This window comes from Lynx canadensis, chromosome A1 (genome assembly GCF_007474595.2).
Source record: "Lynx canadensis isolate LIC74 chromosome A1, mLynCan4.pri.v2, whole genome shotgun sequence".
Lineage (NCBI taxonomy): Eukaryota > Metazoa > Chordata > Mammalia > Carnivora > Felidae > Lynx > Lynx canadensis.
This window is the reverse complement of record NC_044303.2, coordinates 164,146,028-164,171,528: the sequence shown is the minus strand read 5'-3', so window position 1 is coordinate 164,171,528 and position 25,501 is coordinate 164,146,028. Positions and strand designations below refer to the sequence as shown.

The window sequence follows — 25,501 nt, the reverse complement described above, 5'->3', positions numbered from 1 at the left end:
TCATGAAAAGTTAGAGAGGTGTATTTATAGCCACTAATTAAAGAATGATGCAAAAAGGTAAAGGTACAAAGTCAGTAGATAAGTTAAAATAAAACTCTAAAAAATACTGAATACAAAACAAGGCAGAAAAGAATAAAAGAATAACAATCAGAATGTATAAACCAAAAATATAATAACATAGTAGATCTAACCCAACCATATCAATAATTACAATGTTAATGAACCAGAAACATTGCAACTATAAGGCAGATATTGTTAGAATGGGTTTTTAAATTTTTTAAAAATATTTATATTCTTTGAGAGAGAGAGAGAGAGAGAGAGAGGGAGCGAGCACATGTGGGGGAGGGGGAGAGAGAGAGAGAGAGAGACAGAATCCGAAGCAGGCTCCAGGCTCTGAGCTGTCAGCACAGAGCCTGATGTGGGACTCAAACCCATGAACTGAGAGATTATGACCTAAGCCAACGTTGGATGCTTAACTGAATGAGCAACCCAGGTGTCCCTAGAATGGGTTTTTAAAGAAGCCAAATATATACTGCCTACAAAAGAAAAAAAAAAAAAATCCCTTACATATGAAGACCACAGGTTGTTTGGAAAAATAATCCATGCATACAGTAAGCATAAGAAATGTGAGGCAGCAAAATTCACATCAGATAAACTTTAAGACAAAGCATTACTAGGAATCAGAGGGAAATTTCATGATGATAAGTGAGTCAATACATTAGGAAGGCATACCAAATATGTATGTATGTAATCACAAAGCTTCAAAGCACAGGATAAAAACTGATTGAATTAAAGGAAGAAAAAGACAATCGTACAGCTGTGAGTGGAAATTGCTCTCTAAGCAACTGACAGCACATTCAGAACCTCTCCTCCCATCCACATGTCCCCACCCCTAAAAATAGGAAAAACACAGAAGATATGAAAAAGATTATCAGCAATTCTGACCTAATGGATACTGATAGAACATTACATCAATGAACTATGGAATAAAAATTCTTTTTTAGTGCTCTTGCTTCATTTAAGATGTACCAAGTCCAAATGTTAAGCCATAAAATATCTCACATTTAAAATACTAAGACTGAACAGTATATGTTTTGTAACTGCAACGGTATGAAGGAATTGGTAACAAGACATCCAAACCCCAACCCCCAAATATTTGGAAAGTAACCAATATGTGTCTAAATACTCCATGACTCAAGGAATAAATCACAAATTATAAAGTATTTTTAACTGAATGAGAATGAGAATTAAATGTAACTTTTGTGAGATGTAGCTAAAGAAGTACTCAGAGGAAAACTTAAAGCCTTAAATGTTTATATAACAGGAGAAGAAATGTCTAATAAAAAGTGATTTAAGAAACTAGAAAGAGAATAAAGGTCAACCCAAAGTAAGTAGGAGGATGGAAATATTAAAAGAGAGAAATCAGTGACCTATAAAACAAACAGCTAAAATCTGGTTCTTTGAAAACACCAACAGAATGGATAAATCCCTAGTGGGAATGAAAAAAAAAAATCAAAACACAAACTATCAGTATCATGAATAACAGAAATTATTACTAAATTCATTAAAAGGATAGTGCAGTGGGGTGCCTAGGTGGCTCAGTCAGTGAAGTGCCTGACTTCGGCTCAGGTCATGATCTCATGGTTCGTAAGTTCGAGTCCCACCTTGGGCTCTGTGTTCCAGAGCCTGAAGCCTGGAACGTGCTTCAGATTTTGTGTCTCCCTCTCTCTCTGCCCCTCCCCTGCTCTCTCTCTCTCTCTCAAAAATAAAAATAAACATTAAAAAATATTTAAAATAAATTAAAAAAGGATAATGAAGTAACAAGAAAATTGACAACTTAGATAAAATGAACAAATTCCTTGAAAAACCAAGTTACCAAAGCCATCACTAAAATGTAACAGAAAATTGATTCTATCAAAATTTAAGTAAGAAATACCTCTCTTATAAAAAACTTCATTCAGAAAATAGAAGTGGAAGAAATACTTCCAAATCATTTTGAGGCCAGCATCATCAGCCTGATACCAACATTTAAAAGACATCACAAAAACAAAAACCAACATGAAAACAAAAACAACAACAAAAACAAAAAATAACTACAGACGAATCATTATCTTTTAAAAATGCAGGTGTCAAAATCTGCAAGGTCAAACTGAATCCAGCAACATATATAAAAATTATTCATCATGACCAAGTGGGGTCCATTCCAGGAATGCAAGATTGGCTTTTATTGGCTTATGTTATGTTGAAAAAGTCAAAATAACACCATTTCATCTTTATTATTTAAAAAGGCATATGAAATAATACATTTATTATGTGTCTAATATGTAGAGAAAAACAATGGACCATGATTCAAAGAGCATTCAAATCTTAGGCCTACGACTGTTATGTGAATAGGGATTAGTCACAACCTCTGCAATTTTTTCATCCGTAATGGCATAAGAATGGTATTGATCTCTGAAGGCCATGTTTAGAAATGTATGAACAAAAAAAGTGTTTTGTAGCATAAGAAACTACACAAATGTTAGCTTTGAGTTGTATATGGAATACACTGTAATTTATATTTAAGATACTTTTTCAGTTGTCTGTACCTGCATATATTGATTATTTAGAAGGTGCAAACTTTATATTTAAGATATTGCCTTTAATGTATAAGGCCGGATAACCTGACAGAACTATAATCAGGGATAAATGATCAAGTCAGTGGTACAGAGTGTTGTAAGAGTTCTTGTTTTGGTAATCATATAAATACATCACCAGTGGAGGGGGCTGGGTTGGGAGTAGGAAGTAAAAGGAGAACATTTTAGAAGAAAAATGACCTGAGTATCACAAGGATTTATTTGGGAGGAAGTGAACAGTTTGGCAACAGTGTAACAACAGCAACTAACATTTAGTGAGTGTTTACTATGTATGTCAATTACTTTACATAGGTTATTGCATTCATTTCTGACAACCTTTAAAAGAGTACTATTACCCCGATTTTAGGACTATGAAACTGAGGATCGGAGAGGTTAGTAACTTACCCAAAGTCATAAAGCTAATAAGTAGTAGTGTTGAGATTTTAATCTAGGTCCCTCTGACTCCCAAGCCTAAACTATTAACCAAAAGAATTTGTGAGAGCACTAAAATGAGGAAAAGAATGAAGAAATTTCCAGTGAGGATACAGTCAAACCTTGGAGCTATATAGAAGTCTCTCAAGAAAAAAAAGGTATAGGGTAAGAAAAAGTGAACAGTTGGATGACCCTGTCTGGCATAGCAAAGCAGGAAGAAGAACAACTGTCAGATAAGACTAGAAGAATCGGGTAAAGGGAAATAACAGCAAGGCAGAGTACACCGTGGAAGTCAGAGTAAGAGAGGATTTCAGCAAGGATCAACCACACAGTCAAATATGCCAAAAAATAAGAACAAAAAAAAAAAAGTTGGGGTGTCTGGCTGGCTGAGTCAGTAGAGCATGCAACTCTTGATGCTGGGGTTGTAAGCTCAAGGCCCACGCTGGGTGCAGGGATTAGTTAAAAAATAAAATCTTTAAAAAAAATAGAAAAAAGCTGACAAAAGATAGTTGAATTTGGTACTCATGTCATTAGACTGCGCATGGAAAATTAAAACATTGTAAAGAAAGAGACAAAAATAGGGGGCGTGTGGGTGGCTCAGTTGGTTAAGCGTCCAACTTCAGCCCAGGTCATGATCTCATGGTTCATGAGTTTGAGCCCTGCGTCAGGCTCTATGCTGACAGCTTGGAGCCTGGAGCCTGCTTTGGATTCTGTGTCTCCCCCTCTCTCTGTCCCTCCCATGTTCATGCTCTGTCTCTGTCTCTCAATACTAATAAATAAATGTTTTAAAAAATTAAAAAAAAAATCTTTCATATAAAATGACTAAAATAAAGCCTAGACTCAAAAGAAAAGCAATAGGAGACAGTTCATAAGTTAGTTTGGAGAACAGTATGAGTATGAAATATATTTTATTAACAGATACAGTGGCAGGGGAGACAACAGAGGAAAAAATACAAATACATCAACAGACTACAATAACAGTTTTTAACTCTAGGAAGTATAATGATCCTTTTTAAAAACAGATTTTAAACTCAAAAGGCAAGCTATTACTACTTCTCTAATTGTGCTACAGAATCCACAAATTCACACACTGCTAACCTGGCTTGCTGCTTGCTTTCGTATTCTTTAAGGTAGCTGGTGGTGTTGGGAGGATTTTTGCAGGTGTATACGTATTTAAAGATATTTTTCTTCTCATTACTGGACTGGAACGTGAAGCTGAAGAGGCTGAAAAGAAAAAAACAAAACAAAACAAAACAGATACGGCAGTTCAGTAATTTCCTACCAAGTCCTTACATTTAGAAATTTCTAATGACATATTTAGTGGACTTAGGACTATACATTACAGGAGAAAATAGACAATGCAAGGTTTGCAAAGTAAATTCGGCTACATCATCTTTCCTATAAAAAGTTCTCTCATGCTCTTAGCCCGATAGATGTTCTGTTTATATTGCAAATAATAAGCATTTAACAGTATTTACTAATGGCATGCCAAGAATAGAGCAATGGACTTAATTTTATTGTCCTGATAGAAACTCAGATTCTTAAGGGATGGCAGAGAGCTAATGGCATAATTTTACTGCCTAGTTAAAAAAACAAACAAACAAACAAAAAAAACTCCCAAATTGTTTTTCTCTTAAAAATATGAAGTAGAGATTCAGGGACAGTTACTTTATAAACACTATGGTCTATTAATCTATTATATTTATAAGTAATAAATCAGACTGTCTCCCTATATTACCTAGTGAGATTTATCTTAATGCAAGGAATTTTAAAGATTTTTTTTCTCTTTCTAATCAAGGTGGAGTGGTTGAGAGGCATGAAAAGGAAAAGTACGGTAATTCTGAAGTATGAAGTCCTCTGGGGAAGGACAGCTTCTGGCATGAGCTTCCAGGTTCTTAACTGAAGGGAGGGGAGGAGTTAACAAAACACCAACTCGCCTGCTTTTGCAATTTTTGGAGGACCTGATAGCAATAAACAGCATGTCTCTGAAAAACATATACGTGAGCCAGTCACAGCAAATGTGTTTCATGTGGCTGACCCGTATCTACACTGAATGAATATAAATCCCATTGGCAGAAGCTCCAAGTAGTCACTAACGATATAACATACAAGTGATGACAAAAATCCCGAAAGCATCATGTAAAGCACTACACCACTACTAAGCTCTTTCCTGCTTACATGTTTGATCCTGTCTCGTTAACTTCCATCTCTAACTTATCCAGTTAGTATTTCCACACCTTTCCCCCCATCTGATACTGTTAGTGTTCCATTGTAAGCTAACTTCTAGTTGCCACAAAATTGATTTAATTTTGTTTGAAGTGAGGAAAAAGCCTTTCTGAATGACAGAGGATTAACAATATCGGCTTCATTATAAATAGCACAAAATCAATATAGTCTACATATAATGCTAATTCCTTGACAATTCAGGGAATTAAGTATAAAATAATATAAATATACTGTGATTACTAAATATTAATTCTGCAGTTACAGTATAAAATAGAGGATTCAGAGGCTTCTATTACAGCTGGCACCTATTTTCTTTTCTTTTTTTAATATGAAATTTATTGTTAAATTGGTTTCCACACCACACCCAGTGCTCATCCCAACAGGTGCCCTCCTCAATGCCCATTACCCACTTTCCCCTCCCTCCCACCCCCCATCAAACCTCACTTAATTCTGCAGCTACAGTATAAAACAGAGGATTCAGAGGCTTCTATTATAGCTGGCACCTATTTTCTTTACTACTCAAGAAGAACTAAAAAACCATACACTCAGAAGACATGGGTTTTTTAGTATTGCTTGACCACTAACCACTTGATTTCCTCAATGGTGTCTAAGTTTTTTTTCTTTAAAGAATAATTTTTTCTCAAATGAAATCTTAAATAAAATAGATGAAAACATATACTCTAGTTGAAGCAGCCATGCACGACATAAGGCCTAACCATTCAGCATCATCTTCCTAATGGAATTTCCAAAAGCTCTTGGGAATACAGTCTGAAGACCAATGAACTAGCTTGATTTTAAGGTTTATTCAACTCTATGAATTGCATTAACTGTATTTACGTTCTTATCTAGTTTCCTTAGTAAGTAATGGCATGAAATTTTAAGAGAACTAGAGAATATGGGGTACAACTTATATCCATGATATAGAGAAGAGCTAATCTGAACTGGAAAAGGAATTTAATATCCTTCATTAATACACCTCAATAATATACTCTGATTAATTGAATTCACTAACCACAGAAATAAAGCCATCATAATAAAACAGCACCACAGAATATACCTTCAGAGATTTTCTTTCTGTAAATGTTCTACCACAATTCTCTTTCCAAAACAGATGTCATTACTGCTGTTACCTGTAAGTCACTCACTGAAAATCTTCTAAATTCTAAATAACATTGATATCTATCCCAAGTTCTTTGTTACTAATTAGAACTTTTCTTTCATCTTTATTTTAAGATTATAAATCCTTGCCCCAGTGAAGCTGTGAAACATCAAATATAAAGGGGTAAATGGTAAATGAGAATTAATTCAGGTTCTCCACTGCATTCTGAGGAAAAGCATTTTCCATTCTATCAGCTAAAAGGGAAAAGAAGATAAACATACTTCATTTTCCTAACTTTGACCTCACACAGCTTAAAGAAGTTATTTCATTTGGAGTATTATCAATTCTCAGAGTCAGACACATTCACAGGAAAACTTTGAAATTAAATCCTACTTCCTAAAACCATTCCTAAAGTGAAATATTTTAGAACATAAACCCAAGTATCTCTCCATTGCCATCAATGATTGAAACCTGACCTCTACTACTAGACGTGGAAGAAAAGGGAAGCCCACTATACTGCAGAAATGCAAGGGGTGCCATTTAGACAGAATACAATGTGACGAGAACGCTCTAGAATAATACAATGTGAAAGCCAGAAAAGGGAAGAGAACAGCAATACACGAAAGTGGCTTTCATTCCAAGACCTCTGGTTTCATTCTTCAGAGAAACACATTTATAGTATGCTCCTTACAAAAAGAAGAAAGGTATACACTCAATGTTTGTGACTTTACAAAAAATAGGACTAGCCCTAGCAAGATTCTTAACTAAGCAGAGCATGCTCTCCCAAACTGGATGCTTCCTAAACTGGAAATTCCCACAGGCTGAAGGATCCTCTAGAGCTGAGGATCATAGTAGTCAGCTGACTTCTCATACCCAAAAAAGGTAGCCCTAAAGGTTTCCCAGAATGATGTCCCTCAGAATAGTGCTACATGGTGTCTAAATGTGTCACCAAAAATGTGTCTTCGCAAAAAATAAGTTTTGGAAAATCTAAGTATACAGTTTTCCTACATTAATGTAACTGTCTCTCCAAAGGGAGGCGGGATATAATACACAGTTTCCAAAATTTACTGAGTCACGAATCCCTTTTCTTCACACACATGCATTAACTTTTGCAGAATATTTTCTGAAAAACATAATTTGAAAACCTGTTGTCCTAATTTGCTCTCTTTAGTCAAGAGCTCCTTCTGAATCATTGTGAATATGTACCAGAGGTGGTGAGGCATGGAATGGTATTTGTGCATGTGTGGGTTAATGACAAATGGTATTTTGTAGTTTTTAAAAAGTTTATTGTAAAATCACACACAATAAGAAAATGAAAAAAAGGCCATCAGTCTATATTGTTGACTTCTATTGCTGGGTCTTAGATTTTTTTTTTTTTTCCTTTTTTGGGAGGAAAGTTTTTTGGGAGTTATAAAGAAAAGTGGTGCATTCCACATCAATAACACCAAAGAATTTCAAATAATGTTCCTTTATACCCCCTTCTCTCCTAAAATTTTATTCACTATCACTACTTGACTTTGTTGTAATAATTCTTCTTATAGTCTGATAATATCACTGCCACAAAATAATGAAACTAATAACAACAACAACAACAACAACAACAACAACAATTATTTTCCTACAAATTTCAGGGGTCTTCCGTGGAACTTCACTTGATGGAGAAGCAATGGAAGCAAGAAATTCATCCACCTGCTTTAAAGACAGGGCATTGTGAAGAGTTTCTAGAGGACAAATAGATGGCACCATGGAATACAATTCAAAGCCTGAAAAAAAGAAATGAAAAAAAATTTGGATATTTAAAAAATAATTAAGAAGGAAGAAGACCATTGCTTAGAACTGTACAGGTTAGGTCTTTCCAACCTATCACATGCAATCACATGAGATCTCTGAAGTCATGACACCAGATGCTATGCAATATGGGACTGGAACAAGATGTGACAAAGATTTCATTTTAAATGTATTCACATAGTACCGCATGCACACAATTTCATTCTACACTTTAGTAAAATCTAAGAATGATATTTAAAGAAAAAAAAACTGGGGGGGGGGACAGAAAAATTACATTGTTTAAGTTTGTACTTTATAAAAATCAGGTCTATTTGACAGGTGAGTAAGTTGATGCCATGATGTGTCTCTGATGCTAGGATGTTAAAATTAACTTCTTGTTGAAAAATGATTACATTGTAATTACTTGAGGAGTGATTTTAAGTAACTTTTCTAGTAATACCAAGGCCAACAATACTCTCCAGTGTGACCTGAAAACCACACTCATTCATTTATGCTGAAAATCAAATTCCAAAACACATTTTACCTACCTTTATTGAAATAACTCAAATATTCTATTGTTGGAAATTGCTAGCTGAGTACCGTTAGGCCAAGTAAAAAGCAATACAAAATACAGACATGTTTGCATTCAACAATGGCACAGAAATAGAAAAATTTCATGAAACAAATCATGCACATATATATTAATACCATCAGTGAAACAAAACTGCTTACAATATACACTTTTTTAAAAAACAAGATATAGGTTATTTGCTTTTTATAAAAATTGCCTGTTGATTTAAATTTTATTCAACTGAATGGCTTTTAAAATTGCTCTCATAAACAATTAAAGTAGTAAGTCTTCCTGCACCTCTTCTTTCTAACATTCAAACTAATTTCCCTCCAAAGGAAATACTTTTAATACTTAGATTAAGATTTTATATAAAGGCTAACATTAAATAAAAAGTAAAAATTAATTAAACTCAAACAGACTACAAAATTTTCTGCTTCAATAGGCATGTGCTCATTTTAACACTGACTGATATTTACTTAATTTCAGGAGGAAACAGTGACCCAAGAACTGACTAATTCTTGGCTGGAATAGAGAAACTGGTTAAAAGGGAATCTAATCTTTCTATGAAAATAACCAAAGGATTTACAAAATTGGTATGTTTGATTTTCAGGTGCAAACCAAAGCATGACGGAATGTTACATATGCTTAAAGAACAAAACAAAACAGAAACTATACCATAACAGCAGCTAAAGCACCTAAATAAAGCACTAAAAGAATTGGGCTTGCACAAGTAATACATTTTTTTAAAGTATAAGACTCATGCAAATAAGCGCAAACCCTTTCTTTGCATTACACTGAACTTAGCAATGTTATGTTTTTTATCCTTTCATCAGAATGTTGCTAAGTATTCTGTAACAGCTATTTCCTTGCATTTGCCTGTTAGATTTTATAACAGGCAAATAATAATATAATCAGGTTCCTCAGGACTGCATTTTCTCCCCATTTATCTTTAGTAAACTTTGTATTTAATGCACAATGAAAGGGTTAGCGCAGCAATTTAAAAAGCCACCCTGCTGTCATGTTTAGAAGCTATAAAAACATACCACTGGAGCCTAGACATTCCACAGAGGAAACGGACCAGCACCTATAGAGGTGTAGGTGTTCTGCACAGAGGCCCAGAAAATAAGGTAAAGCACTGTCAGAAGATACTTGTTTCACCATGTTCCTTGAACTAAAGATGAAGGGAGGGGGTAAGTCCATGATATGTATTAAGATGGAAATAACATGAAAGTTAGGGGGAAATAAAAAGTGAAAGAGTCAAATGACAATTCATAGGACAGATAAGACAACACAGTATAAAAAAGAAAAAAAATCTTGAAAACCCCAAAGAAACATTTCTAGAATTGAAAGAAATGCATTTTAAACGCATTAAGTCACATGTGTGGAAAATCCACAATTTTAAAAAAGCTTTAGCCAAAGGAATATAAAGTTACTCTATTTTCTGTTAAATTTAACTTTTTTTTTTTTTTTTTTTAAAGCTTCAGTAAACACAGATTTCTCCTATGTAAAACTTTCCATACTGGCTGTAAATACATAAGCATTCTGCACAAAAACTATAGTCAGTCTTAAACCTGCAATGTCTCTTCTTAGAATTTTGTGACTTGTTTTTCTTGTGACTTTGGTTTTTCTTCTAAGAAGTTCTTTAGAAGCTGCAGCTGTATCAAATAAGGATCTTTTTCTTCAGAAAGTAGCATTTAAAGAGCTACAAAGGAGGAAAAGCACATAAGCTTTAAGGGTAAATTTTCTTGTTGAGGATGAGATCTTCTTACTCCACCTCCAGAAGTATTTAGTGCACTTCTATAGGATCCAGAAGGGGGAGAATGGCTATAAACTTGTGTTTAATCCTTCAGTTTCATCTAAGTTTTTGAAAGACTTGACTTGAATTTTTGAAAGGTGTATTTGCAGTTAAAAGGAAAAAAAAAAATTCCAGGGGATAAAAGTACCTTCATTCCGAATAAAAGCAAAAACGGGTATGTTTTCTTTTAAATTCTTCTATCGTCAATTATTTACAAGTGGTCAGTAAATATTCCCTCTTGACCCAGAAGAACAAGCTCTGTGTAAGAAAGCTGTAATAATGCAACAATTCAGTTTATAAACAATGGCCACAAAAACACTTTACTGTTCAGCCTCAGAAATTGAATTTAACTGAATGAGCTTTCTAGATTTTTAGCTTAGTGTTCTTCCTATCAGAAGTTCTCCAAATTTTAACGAAAAGCAGTGGTACCAAAAAGAATTGGTTGCTTGACAATAGCAAACCATATGGCCACATGAGGATAAAGTAAATACTGGATAAAATTTTCAGAGGTCTCCAGACCAGGTTGGACAAAGAGCCACTGATAAATGTTACACAGTGAAATCTGCATCTCCTAGTTCCCAAGAACTTTTCAAAGACATCCTCTGGCTGTTTGACAAGCGTGGCTCAGTATTTTTTATCAAGTAGCTCAATAAAATAACTATGTGATCAGAAAAGAATTCAGGAAGAAAAAAAAACATTAAAATAATTAAGACTTAAAAAGAAAACAATACTAATTGTTGTATTTTTAAAATTTGTGTAGACTGATCACTTGAGAAATTAGAAGGGATTTTTAGGTGCTAATTTAGTATTAAAACTCATCATCATTGTGGTCATTTAAAAATTTGAGATGAGTGATGTTAAATGATTGTGTAAATTACAGCTGAAAAAGGGAGCGAGACAGTATCAATATTTTGGATTAATAGTAAGTTGGAATTACATGCCAACTGAAATTAAGAATGGAGAAATGAATGATACTGTATACCCCACAGTTTGAAATAAAAGAAAAATAAAAAAGGATGAAGCAGGGGAGTATCTTTTAAAATAAAAGCAAAACGTACCATTGGTTGGGTGTCGAGCAAATGAGATAGAAAACCTTTTAACAGCAGAACCGCGTGTGGCGTCTGAGAAAGAGAAAAACAGGTACCTGAAATTCGTAATAGCTACCAAAAGAAGGACACTTAAAAAAAGAGGGAAAAAACAAATATATAAGGAGGTTAGAATTAGGTGACATGCAGAAGGGAATGAGAGAGGGTACTGGTTAAAAGTAAAATGGCTTGAGGACAGAGGCAAAGTGTTTAATGAAATACACAAAAGAAAGAAAAGCAGGATGAGCCAGCAATTCTGTTAAGTCCATGTTTTACTGACTTAAGTAAATTTGTGGATATATGAAAAGAAGTTTTAAATAAATCAGAGGGTAATAAATACTCCTATTAATAGAAGGGACAAGCTTCCAGAAGCCTCCAAGGATAGTCCAAATATTAAAACTTAAGGTACATTAACAACAGTGAGAGGCTATCCAACTAGGGATTCTAAAATATTCTCATCATATGTTTGTTTTTATAAAAATATTGCCAAGTATAGAAGTATATTTTCTTCTACTTATCTACATTCCATTCACTTTATTTCATTTTTATTAATATCAGTAAGTAAAATAAGGGATAACGATAAACAAAAGTTCAAAAGATCAAAGAAAGATTTATTCTTTATAACACGGCTTATCAACTATCTAAAAGACCCAATACATGTAATGCAGCTCTAAACTTCACATTTGAACAAACTGTTTATTGAATAAGTACTGTATGTCTAACTACAATTAACTCTTTGATGAAACATGAATCCAAGCTATGGATAAGAGAGCACTGGTTGTCATTTAGGCAAAGGGTGCTAGGATTCCATTTGAGTTAGTCAGTGGGCTTAGGCTTGTCTTTGAGAAGTACTATATGCTCATGGGTGTGTGCATGGGTGTGGATATGAATCTGTGTGTGCATGTGTGCACATACCATCTATGCAGCCAGAAGAAGTCAGCTTTTTACGATGAGTACGAGCATAATCCTGTAGGTTAGGTGCGCTTGAAGAACCCCCGAGCACCGAGGTGCTAAACAGGCCCGCACAGTGAGACCCTGATGGGAGTTAGAGAAAATACATACACAACGGGTGTTCTTCCATTCACATTGGGAATTCATGCAGCATGCAATAACATGGCTCTTACCACACTTATCTGGCAGTGCCTTGAACAGGCTCACAATTCGCTTGTAATGTCAAGTTTAATATAATCACCACCACCATTTATCATATGTACAAATGAGGGTACTTAACACTGTATAAAATGTTGTCTTTGAGGAAAATAATATGCCTACACAATTAGACATATACATTTTAAAACTATTAAAAACACTACTATAGAAGTTAATTTAGGTTGATAAGGGATTCTGTCAATTTGCATTAACAGGTCATATAAAGAAATCTCTCTTCACACAGATCTAGTCACAATAGATCAGCATTTTTGAATGTATGTCTGTAAATGAAGAATTTTTTCTGATACCCTTGAGTTAAGAATCATCAACATATGTTATGAAATAAAACAAAGCTTACTAATTTGTGAGAAGACCAGGTAAGAACAACTTCTTGTAGGTCATCCAGGCCTAAATCATCTTACACTTCTAATACTTGAATGACTTAAGATCTTAATTAATAAGACCCTATGAAACACATTATCAGCAAATAAAACACAGCCAATACAACTGATGCTTAGTTTGTAGTCAAAGTCTTCACACCCAAGTAAAACTTTTACCACTAGGTGAAGATTAAATAAATTTCTATCAAATACATTTTGATACATAAAGGAAGATCATGTGGGAATATTAAGTTACCAACACAAGCTATACGTAATTAACTAAAGATCTTCAAGTAAGTAGGCATCAACAAGCAGTTCATATACTTAGTATACAGAGCAAAGTACATATATAGTTGAAAATTACTTATTTATGCTTTTATTAAACCTATTTAGACAACTACTTACAGAAAATACTATGCCATTACCTCATATAGTTTACCAACAATGAGCTTAAAACCTGTAAGTTTAGCAAGATCTTTCTCGATGTTGCTTTGCAACATTATTTGCAAAGAACCAATTATGTTCTATAGGTCAAGAAAGAGTAATAACTATGTGCATTAGTTTTGCTTTGGTTTCTCTTAGGAAATAGTCAAAAGGAAAATTAATACACCAAGAAAGGGTTTAAAACACTCTTTACTAAGTAACTTAAAAAAAACAACAACAACAACAACAACAATTTTTTAAAGTAGGCTTCACAATAGCACAGAGCCCAACGTGGGGCTTGAACTCATGACCCTGAGATCAAGACCTGAGCTGAGATCAAGAGTTGGATGCTTAATCCACTGAGCCACCCAGGCGCCCCCCTAAATTTTTTTTTTTTAATCAGAAAAGTAGAAGGTTCTGTTTTGTATGCAATAGCGTATTCACAATTTTATCAAGTGGGAAAAATGAAGTTCCTTCCTAAATTAAAGCATTTTGGGATTTTAACTTATAGAATACAAGACTAAAAACTAGCATTGGCAATTGGACTAAGCAGTTTACATTATGGACATTTAAAAAAAATTATACATCAAAATTAAATGCTATTTCTTGTTCATTTTATCAAAACTTTATTGTATACTTTGAGTTGTACAACTCAACATTTTTGAATTAGTGTATGTTAAATAAAAATAAAGCATAGCATTTGGTCATGCTTTCGTCACTGAAGAGTTAGTTTTACATGTGTGCAAAATAGGGAGTTGAAGGTCTGGAATTCAATTTCCTTTAGACCACATACCTACAGTAGGGTTCTGCTTCTGTTCCACAAGAGTTCTTGGTGTTCGCAGATAATTAGCATTTTCAGATACAACCTGCACAAGGAAAGCAAAATAAATGAGGTAAAACAGTAAAATCAATTTAAAAGTCCATACTTCATTTGCAGCCTGTTCCAGACAGACAAAGGTTAATAAGCTGTATGATAAATATTAGTAGAAATACATAAAACATGAAAGATCATGCAAGATCCCCTTCTGAAGGGAGTCCATTTCATATGAAGTCCTTGCAATGAAGTGGTGCAAAGCAGGCATTCAGAATGAAATATCATGTATGAAACAAGACAGATGAAAAGAAACAATTAATAGATTGATAAAATTTCACACTCTCTTAAAAGAAGCCAAATGCCCACTTTTAAACAGCTCCTGTATTTGAAGGGGGGAAAAACAATCACAAACAAAAGAAAAGACAGACAGAGACTGTTGAGGTCACCATACAATTACTGATCCATGCACGGGCTTTATCAGAGTAACCTTTAAATATTCACAGCCTTAATGGATACCATAATCCCTTTTCCTATAATCAAATGCATTATACTTCCAAAAGGAAATTGCTGAAATTCTCAAAAAAGTCAGGTGTAACAGCATGGAAGTGTAAAACCTTCCACTATAAAACAAAACAAACCCCCAAACCCTAGTATTTTAAATTTCCAGATGTCATCACAGAAAGTCCTTCTGAAATCATTTAACTTTGGCCCACATTATTAATGGGCACCTATACATTATACCCTCTCATAAAGAGAGCATTAAAATATTACACAACTAAACCCCACGCTGTATATATCCCTTAAATTAGATACTTCCAGATAATGCAATAGTGAGGGAGAGAACAATCAGTATTACATGAGCCCTGCTAATTAACACAGGACCATGTAAATCTTGGATTTTAAAAAATGTTCAAACTCTCAGCAAATTCCAAATGGAGTCTAATATTTCAATCATGGGGGAAATGGTTACTGGATTTTCTTACCATCAAATTATGTAATTTTGTTTCTAAATGTTTTAAAGGACAACTATGCCAAAAAAACGATTTCTCTCCTTTAAAAAAATTTTTTTATTAACACTAAAAGTTCCAGGAGTATAAAACTTATTAACTTGTTAGTCCTGGATATTTAAAACCCTCCCAGTAAAAATCCTAAACACATGCAAGGTAAGTGGTTTCTTTCCCTCAAATATTGTCAGATATCACAAGCATTTGAAAATTAAAAATTAAAATACAGAAGGATTTACTCTGATGTTAAATATAAGGGATTAGATGTCCTCAAAGACAGCTATTTGTTGCTCTGAATGCAGGTAGAAAATTTTAATGAAGTAAAGTTTAAAAACCTGTTGCCATGAGCCAAAAATACTGGATGTGAAAGCCAATGATTTGGGGGAGACAGGGGAAGAAGTGATTTGTTCCCCTGATCTGCGTCTTCGACGCCCAGTACCCACACCACTGGTATAATGCAGCCAGGTACCAGTACCCTCTGGGCTAGACACACTCAGGGGGCTCTCTTCCTGGAAGTGAGAAAGGGGCAAAAAAAAAAAAAAAAAAAAAAAAAAAAAACAGAGCATGCAAAGTTAGATACAACAGAGCCAAATGATCAGAAAGAAAAAAAAATACAGTTTGTTTGCATTTGTTTAACAATTTTTAAGAAACTATTAAACAGTAATTTGGGAGCCAAATAATTCAAATATTTGAGAAACTGACAGGAATGGCTTACAAATCTAATTGCATGTGACAACAACTGTAAGAATTACCTTATTATCTTAAATATACAAAATATCTATACTGCTTAATAGTTGTTCCTTGTCTCTTAAAACTGGAAAGATTTAACAATTTTCTGTCTTAGCAACTTATAAAATATGAAAGTATTGTTTAATTTTAGATATTCAAGACGTTTTGTGCTATACTAACCTTTTAACCCAAAGCACTAAAGAATTGTGCAAAGGGTTAAAGAGATTTCAATGTATGTAAGGTAGAAAAGAAAACCTGTCTGCCAGCCATATTAAAAAAAAAAAAAAAAAAAAAAAAAAAAAAGAGGTAAGATGGATTCAAACTGCACTTGTTTCCACTTTCAAGTTATTTACTTGTTTACCCCCTCCAAAGATTATTCATAGAGTTCAATAGGCAAAACATGCAGCAAACATTCTCATTTACATGTTTGCATGTTCAGGTTTCAGACAGTGAGGACAGAGTAAAATCTACTTGCACAAAATGAAGAGAATAGTCTTTCTCTCTGTGTGTCTTTTGGAAGTACAAACTTCTGATATCCATGGAGATGGTGGACGCTGGAAAAAGTCTTCAAGGTTTTACTTGAATTATTTACCTTATGGAAGTAAAAGTTTAGCATGGCATAGAAATAATCTCTTGAAAGCAACTATTTAAGTATGAGAAAAAGGTTTATAAATGTGTTCTGCGTCTTAAGAATTAACAAAGGGCAGTAATTTTGTTGAAGATTTTATAAACATAAATGTGTTGCAAAATGGACTCCCAACACATTTGGCTGTATCAGTATTGTAACGTTTTTGGAGTGCAGGAGAAGGTTTAATGGTGAAATTTTGAACAATCTGATTAATTTGCAGATTGCTCTTATTCAACGACATCAAAATCACTGCCCTCACACAAATGGTAGTTTAGGTTATATTAATATGTCATTTCCCAATTTTTTTTAATTAAAGATACCTGAACATAACCCCAGGTTTCTCATTTTTAAATTAAGTATAGTAGAACATAATCCCAAATTCTACAGTTGTTAGTCATCCTCTTTTATAATTAACTTAGAATATCATAGAAATCCTAACTAGTACACAATTTTTATTATAAAATTATAACAATCTATTTTACTGATGGATGTTTTTCCTATTCATACTTGCCCAACTGGGTCACAGATATATTTGAAATTTGAGAATCCTAAAGCACTTATGTTTGTATAATTTGAGGCTATAGAAATGAGCATAATTCTTTTTTGTTATTTATATTCTGACTCAACAACTGCTAAATAAATGTTATACCTAACTCTTAAGTCTTGGCATGTTTAATTATCAACAAAAAATATTTTTCTAATTAAAAGTTTATGGTTGTTTCTATCTTACAATCTTGCTCTATGCTTTTACTTTAGCATTTAGACAACATTTGTAAGCACTAATCTCAATCAGTGCTGGGGAGAATCATGCTACTGAGAACACAGATAACCCAAAATTAAGGTATTTAAAATATAAAAATATATACAGGTGTTAAGTATTTACTTAACTAGCTACAATTCAACTATTCAACTTTCCTCTTAAGTCTTCTTTTAGTAGTTATTTAAGTGTTATTCTATTAGAGAACATAAGAACTAGCTTTATTTAATTGTAGACAAAGGTAAACTTTCAACTATCTCTTCAAATTTTCAAATTCCTATACTGGTTTTTGCAATCAGGCTGACATTTTAGAAGTTCATATCTTTATAACAGTGTCACTGGAATCAGTTGTTGTTGAAGCATTTCTGGCAATACCTCTCTCCTTTCAGACAAAAATTATTCTCTGCTCATTACATCAAACTCTTAAAAAAGTTCTTTATTAGAATAACCTAAAGTGACAGGACAAAAAAAAAAAAAAATAGATCAGCTCTTGGAAAGGTCTTATTTTACCATATCTGTTCAACTTGGTTACAAAAACTATACATAGAGCTCCAGATTCTTAAAACTAATCTCTTTTTTAATGGCCTCTATATTTTTAAAATATTTATTAGAAAAATAGGCAAAGATAAAAATAAAAAATCTGTCAGGGTCCCAAGTTCCATAATTAAAGCTGTATTTTCTTTTCTGGTTTATTAAAATATAGTTAGTTTATTTAATGAAAACATGCTCTGACACATATACTTACTTCATTTGTAGCCATCTTCCTAGATCTTGGAAGTGGAGACTTCCTGTGTATATGAATTGGCTCTGATACCATTGGTTTGAACAGTATCACAGCACGATCAACCTCATCTTTTTTAGAAGTATGTGGTTCCTCATCATTATCAATTTTAAAAGATCTCCTGCCTTCATTCTGTAGGCAAAGAATACAACATATAAAATTCAGATAAATTCTCTTCTGATGAACAAATTCAACCACCAGTTGGTGAAGTCAGTTGAAGTACATATACAAGTTTGTTTATTCAAATCAATCCATATTAATTGAATTTTTACAACAGCCTAGTACTATACTAGGTATCATGAGACAGATGACAGAGTACCCAACTTTAATAAAAACATATACTCCACAGAGAAATTAAACAGCTAAATGACAATATAAAGCCATCTAAAACAAAGCACTTTTTATCAAATGCCAAAATAAATAAGAAATAATAACAAATGACAGTAATAACAGACATCAATTTTATTATATAGGAATGGCATCAGCATGAGCACAAACTAAAACAGCATTTTAATTTATAAATTTCAGAATATTTAAATTCTGTTCCAAATATTCCCAACACATGTGATGAATGCATACATAAATAATCATGTGATGACCTACTAAATATTTAGGGTGTGCCAGGACACAGATGAATAAGATAAAGTCCCAGGTAAAAGATAAACAAATTAAAAAAATTTATACCAAATATATATCTATAATAGAAAAAGTAAATTGGGGCATAGTCATAACACTAAAACACGTATTGTAAAGCAGTAACAATGAACAGACTAAAAGTAAATATAATTATATCAAAGAATCTCACAAACATAAGATTAGCAAAAAGAAGTCAAGCAGAAGTACCTAAAACCCCTCATCAAACTAAGGAGTATAGGAAATGAAGAGGAACTTCTTTCATTGGTTAAGGGATATCTAAAATCTTGACACAAGGGATATCTAAAATCTTGACAACTGAGCCTGGGTGGCTCAGGTGGTTAAGCATCTGACTTTAGCTCAGGTCATGCATGATCTAACGGCTTATGAGTTCGAGCCCTGCATGGGGTTGTGCTTACAGCTCAGAGCCTGGAGCCTGCTTTGGATTCTGTGTCTCCCTCTTTCTCTGCCCCTCCCCTGCTCGTGCTTGCTCATACTCTCTCTCTCTCTCTCTCTCTCTCTCAAAATAAATAAACATTAAAAAAAAAAGATCTTGACACATCATCAGTTAATAAATCACTGAAATATTAGTGTGTCTACCATTACTAAATCTACTCAACACTGTATTGGACATTTGTCACAATTAATAGATATGATCATATACATAGGAAATCCAAATGACTCTATGGATAAACTACTAGAATGAATAACAGCATGCAGTGAGGCTGCTAGTTATAAAATCTTCATATAAAAATGAGTTAAAATTCAATTTGACAATAACAAACAAAGGAGAATTTGAATAAACCACTTATGATAGCATAAAAATACAAAGAACTAGGAACTAATCTGACAAAGATACAACACATGAAAAAAATCCCTTAATTGTATCAAAAAGATATAAAAATAGCTAAATAAATTCAGAGATATACCAAGTCCTTGTTATTGCCCTCAAATACTGTGTTATTGCCCTCAAAATTGATCTGGAGAATTTATGTAATCTCAATTAAAATCCCAAAAAGATCTCTTTGCAACATTACTTTTTGCTTTAGCTTGAGAATGTCTAAGTGTTTAGTATCAACACTTCTATTCAACACCATACTGGTCCAAGCTAGTAGTACTTCATAAAAGCATATCCAAATGGCCAATAAACATATGAAAAGGTGCCAATCGTTACTGGTCATGAGGATAATGTAAATTTAAACCATGACAAGAAATCACTACATATCCCTCAAAATGGCTACATTAAAAAAAAATCTATTTATCTATATCTGTATCTGTATCTGTATCTGTATCTGTATCTATATCATACCAGGAGCTGACAAAGATGGCAGTATCTTTAGAAAACTATTTGACTGTATTATCTCAAGCTGAACATATGCACACCCTATGACCTAGCAAGTTTACTCCTTGATGTATATCCAAAAGAAATGTGTACATATATTCACCAAAAGACTTGTACAAGAATGTTCATGAAAGCACTCATCTTCATAGCTTGAACTGGAAACAAATGATCAAAGTGGAATAGATGAACACATTGCACTATATTTACTTCTATTTATTGTTGCCATGTAATCCTATATGTCAACAGAAACAACAGAATGGATGAAACTCATTAACATAATGAAAGAAAACCCACCCCACACCCCCAAAAAAGCATGTATTTTGTGATTTCATTTATAACAAGTTCAAAAACAGGCATAATTAAAACATGGTGCTAACTGTCTTGATAGGTATCTTTGGGGAGAAGACAGGGAGGCTATGACAGGGAGGGGCACAACTGGATCTTCTGGAATGATGATATTCTATCTATTACCTGGTTGGCTGTTTTATAATTGTGTTCATTTTGCAATACATCATTAAGCTATACACTTTGGATTTATCAATATGAGTTATAGTTTAGTAAAAAGTTTTAAATTTAATATATATTTAACTTTGTAAGATTACTCTAAGAATTAAAATACAGTAATTTGTGCCAAGTGCTTATTAGCACAATGTTTACCATGCAATAGTGCTCTGTGGGAGATGCAGGAGAGAAACATCAAAGGAAAAGACTTCAAAAGGGAAAGGCTGGAGAAGGTGCAAGGCCTTAGTAAATGTTTACATACCTGAACTAGGCTGGCTAGACTCCTAAGCCTAGAGCCATTAACATTGTCCAGAGCCGGATCCTCCTTCACACCTGACCCTTCCTAGTGTTATAGCAACAATTAACTCGAAATTCAACCTTGAAAAGCTAAACCATTAGATTAATTAATACTTGCTTAGATGACTTTATGCACAATTATCCTAACAAAAAGCTTCATTCTGGAGTTGGGGGCCCTGGGGCCTCATTCCATCCAGTATGAGGACCTTTGCTTAACTGCACTTTATTTGCGCACTCATCTTTTGCGACAGGCCATACTCCCTGCAACAGTGCTCAAGTAATACAACCAAAACCCAAACCAAAACTATAGTTAAGCATTGTAAATAATGGCCTTAAAAATACAAAAAGTTTAGGGGCCCCGGGGTGGCTCAGTCGGTTAAGTGTCAGACTTGGGCTCAGATCATGATCTCCTGGCTTGTGAGTTCGAGCCCCACATTGGGTTCTGTGTTAACAGCTCAGAGCCTGGAGCCTGCTTGGATTCTGTGTCTCCCTCTCTCTCTGCCCCTACCCAGCTCGAGCTCTGTTTCTGTCTCTGTCACGGTCTCTCTCTCAAAAATGAATAACATCAAAAAAATTTTGAAAAAAATACAAAAAAATCGAAATAAAACATAAAATTCTAGTATACTCAGAAATGTTGTCCTCCCAGGGTGCCTGGGTGGCTCAGTTGGTTAAGTCTTCAACTTCTGATTTCGGCTCAGGTCATGATCTCACAGTATATAACCAAGCCCTGAGAATTTCATCTTTATTACCTCTCTTGAAGCTGGTCTATATCCATAGCCTGATGGTAAATTTTTGTCTTCTTCGCATCCTTTAGCTCCAGGACTAAAATGTAACTCAACATGAAAGCGTTCCTCTGAGGAAAGATCCTAAAAAATATTATAGAACATTTTCAAAATGAGAAACGTCAGGCTATTTATTTACCTATGGTAATACACCCAAATCAAGAACTCTTTTTACCTTGTTAGGATCCTCATAAAGCATGATAACAATCTGAGTCATATAATTGAGTTCATTGACAACATTTAAGTAATCCATAGCCCGTTTCCACTGTTCATCCTTCGATTCCTAAACAAAAGGTATATGGTAAGCATTTTCTCCTATTGCTTTACTTGAAAGTCACTCTATTTTCATTATGGTAGTTATTTAATCTTGAGTGATACCATACAAATAAGGTAAATAAGTATATGCTCAACCTCTCAAAATAACTCCACTATCTTTAAGTCTTGATAAATTACTTATGTTTAGGTAAATTATTTTAAAAATCTGTTATGGCATTCTTAGAAAGTCTAGTGGTAACTTTTTTTAATAGCTTCTAGAATTTAAAAATTAAAAATCTCTTGAAATACAAACCCACAACTGAATTCTGAGGGTAAGGAGCAGTGAGTTGTTAACCTTAAGTTCCAAAGTACCTAATGTAGTATCATGCTTTGTAAACTGAATACTATCGTCTAAGAATAGAGCTATTTTTCCACCATCAAATAGTGCATGTATGTATTACATGCCTATCCGTAAATATGCCTTGTTACACTGCAGTGGTATTTAAAATAATCAGCAGGAGGTGGCACATGTAGGTTCCATTAATCTTACCATCTCCTTCATCGCTCCTCCACCTTCATTTAGATAATCCTGGTCTTTAAACATCTAATCACAGAGCATCAGAACTGAAAGGGATCCTAGAGAACATGAACTACAAACATTCTAAGTAGAAAATTCTATCTGAAAAGGTTAAACTAGTCAAGGTACAAAGTCTACAGTCAATAGTCAATAGGGTCCACATCACAGAAAACTCTCTTCCACATGTCATAAACTTTAGAAATAAAGGCATAAAACAATTTTTTGCATATAGTAAGAGTATTCAGTATTTTGCACTTCAGTATAAAATGTGCGTTGTTTTAAGAAATGAAATTTGATATACAAAAGCCCAAACTTATAACACCACATGTTAATTGCATATTAAAAAAACCCAGAAAACAAAACTAGCATGTACTTCCTTTTCAAATTTAGACACTCAACATCCCTGAGGAAGCATGCCCCTTTTCAAGTTTATGGAAGAGTAAAATTAAATATACATCATATAATTTGTATTCTTCCATGTGTGCTTAGCATCATTGTAACAAATGGCTATCCACACCTCTAAATGCTGTAATGCCAAGCTATCAAAGCTGCTACTCTTAACCTAAGCAATACTCCAGAGAAACAACTGCATCTGTGTGTTTGTGAGTGTATTTGCGGAAGGTATATGTGCAAAGATATATACATTTTTTTCAAAATTAATAAAGAAAAATATAAGTTAGTATAACATTTCTGAGTTATACTAAATGAGAATTACTATAAATGAAGGGTTTAAATTAAATACTAAAAATTTTCAATAGGTTCATGATCCTACATTATGAATAAGAACACCATCTAATAATATCTAATTCAGTGTTGTAGGTATAGGTTCTGCTAGGTCAGTGCTAATGAAGAGATGAAATTAAATAATATTTAGTAGCACTTTTATATTTATATACATTATATATAGTACTATATATCTTTATATACTATACATACTGTATATATAATAATATATATCTACATATATACTATGTGTAGTATGTATATAATATATATAGCACTATATATACTACATATTTAGTATATTTAACATATATTTAGTAACTTCCTGAATATAGTCAGTATGCAAAAATCCATAAAAACCTTTTTTTTTTTTAAATTAAGTCTCATTCAATATAGTCCCTGAAATCTTGTTTACAATATTGTTTCCTTAACAAACACCTTTAAAAAAAAAATCTATTATGGAGAGCTAGATTTTACCGAGTTCACACTGAAAAATCTACAACTTCAAAATCTACAATTTCAAGGTTTTAAGTATATTAGTTACAGGGTCTTATAAAGATATTATGACCTGGGACAATGATTTATAGTTCAAATAAATTAATTTTTTTAAATTAGCAAATGGGACATCATATTGATATTATAGACTTTACATGTATTTACTAATGTGAAAAATACTTTTTTTTTTCGAAAATCTGGAAGCAGAGTTTTAAAAGAATGGTGTTCAGTTTCTGTTTTACAAATGCAGCCGAGCGTGAGATATACTCAACAAGCTCTAGTGTATTGCCACCACCCTAGTCCAAATTACATCATCTTTTTTAGATCACTGCCATAGCTTCCTAACTGGTTTCTTCATATCTACTCCAGCCTATCTGCTGTCCACACAGCAACCAAAGCCATTTACTTCCCTGCTTAAAAATGGCTTCCTAATCCCTTTAGGATTCCCAAAGCACTGGCTCTTCATCCTTATTTGTTGCCATTTTCTCCATTGCTCACTATTATGCTCCATAGCCTTGTTCTATTGGTTCCTATATTTTCCATGCTTCATCCCCTAAGTAAATGTAAGAGAGTAAAAAACGAACCATGTAAGAGATGTAGTTCTCTCCCCCCAAAACAATTCCATCATTACTACTGGATATATGAATTCTTGCCTTGCTAATTAAGGGTCATTTTTTTCCCCAACTATTTTGTTTATTAAAGCTGCAAGGGATGTCACTTGGCTATTCCTTAGGGACCAACAAGAAACCAAAACAAGAGGGAAGAACATATGAATTAGAAAACATGATTCAAAAAGAACACTGAAATAACTTCAGGGTTACTTTAATATTAGTTATTCATCAAGGCTAATAATAAAATTAAGAATCAAGAGACATAAAAACAAATCTTCATTATACATCTAATTTCTCTTTACTAAAAAAGTAGGAAAACAAGGCTGGATTTTCTTTTAAGGACCGACCATTTTGTTAACAGATGTGTATAGATGTGTACATCAATATATATACCAATGTCAAATTTGGGATGTAATAGAATAAGAAAATTAAAGGAAAATTCTTATTTGTTGCTATTTTACAGATGATGCAAAAATATTTTTGATATATAACAGGGTGACATTGTATTTTGGATAATCTATGGTTTGGGTATACTGAGAAACAAAGAAGATATTAAAATTTTTAAGTCTCTTTGGTACATTATCACTTCCATTGTCAATCCCTACAATGTCATTTTTTTTATCTTTTCAAATGCAAAATCTCTGGGAATCTTATTACCAGCCACTACTTTATTGTCATTAATATGTTGGCTTAACTCTGTACCTTTAACTCACATCTGTGTCCTCACATATGAACATACTCAAGCTGTCTAAAACTAAACTTACTACTTTCTTTCTAAGACCTGATCCTCTCCGTAGGTGTTACTTTTATCAGTGAATGGGTAGGAATATCTACCAATTTACCCATATTAGAGATATGGGAATCTTTCTCAGTTGTCTTCTCTTTCTTACTCTTCATACCTGTGAGCACTGGAAGACTCTCAAGGAGAGCATTAGTGAAAGTCTAATGGGCCGTGAAAAGGTTGTTGGTGAGGGATTATAGAAAGAAAAATGTTACTGGAAGGTATAAGAAAAAGAACTCTTGCTATGTA

At 33.5% G+C, this 25,501-nt stretch overlaps 1 protein-coding gene across 12 annotated transcripts in view; it reads right to left on the bottom strand.

The window, feature by feature from the left end:
- The window catches only part of PPIP5K2 (diphosphoinositol pentakisphosphate kinase 2), a 72,967-nt gene that overhangs the window by 5,744 nt on the left and 41,722 nt on the right, over nt 1–25,501 (bottom strand). For 3 of the 12 annotated variants that reach the window (XM_030325890.2, XM_030325901.1, XM_030325910.1), the window contains exons 22-30: nt 21,986–22,093; nt 21,778–21,894; nt 18,220–18,387; nt 15,696–15,869; nt 14,336–14,408; nt 12,506–12,625; nt 11,564–11,626; nt 7,995–8,135; nt 4,146–4,271 (exon numbers count right to left, since the gene is read on the bottom strand). In XM_030325890.2, the coding sequence (XP_030181750.1) occupies nt 4,146–4,271; nt 7,995–8,135; nt 11,564–11,626; nt 12,506–12,625; nt 14,336–14,408; nt 15,696–15,869; nt 18,220–18,387; nt 21,778–21,894; nt 21,986–22,093 (1,090 nt within the window). Of the gene's footprint in view, nt 1–4,145; nt 4,272–7,994; nt 8,136–11,563; nt 11,627–12,505; nt 12,626–14,335; nt 14,409–15,695; nt 15,870–18,219; nt 18,388–20,993; nt 21,075–21,777; nt 21,895–21,985; nt 22,094–25,501 lie in introns of all 12 variants that reach the window. The other 9 variants (XM_030325927.2, XM_030325936.1, XM_030325945.1 and 6 more) reach the window with 6 other exon arrangements.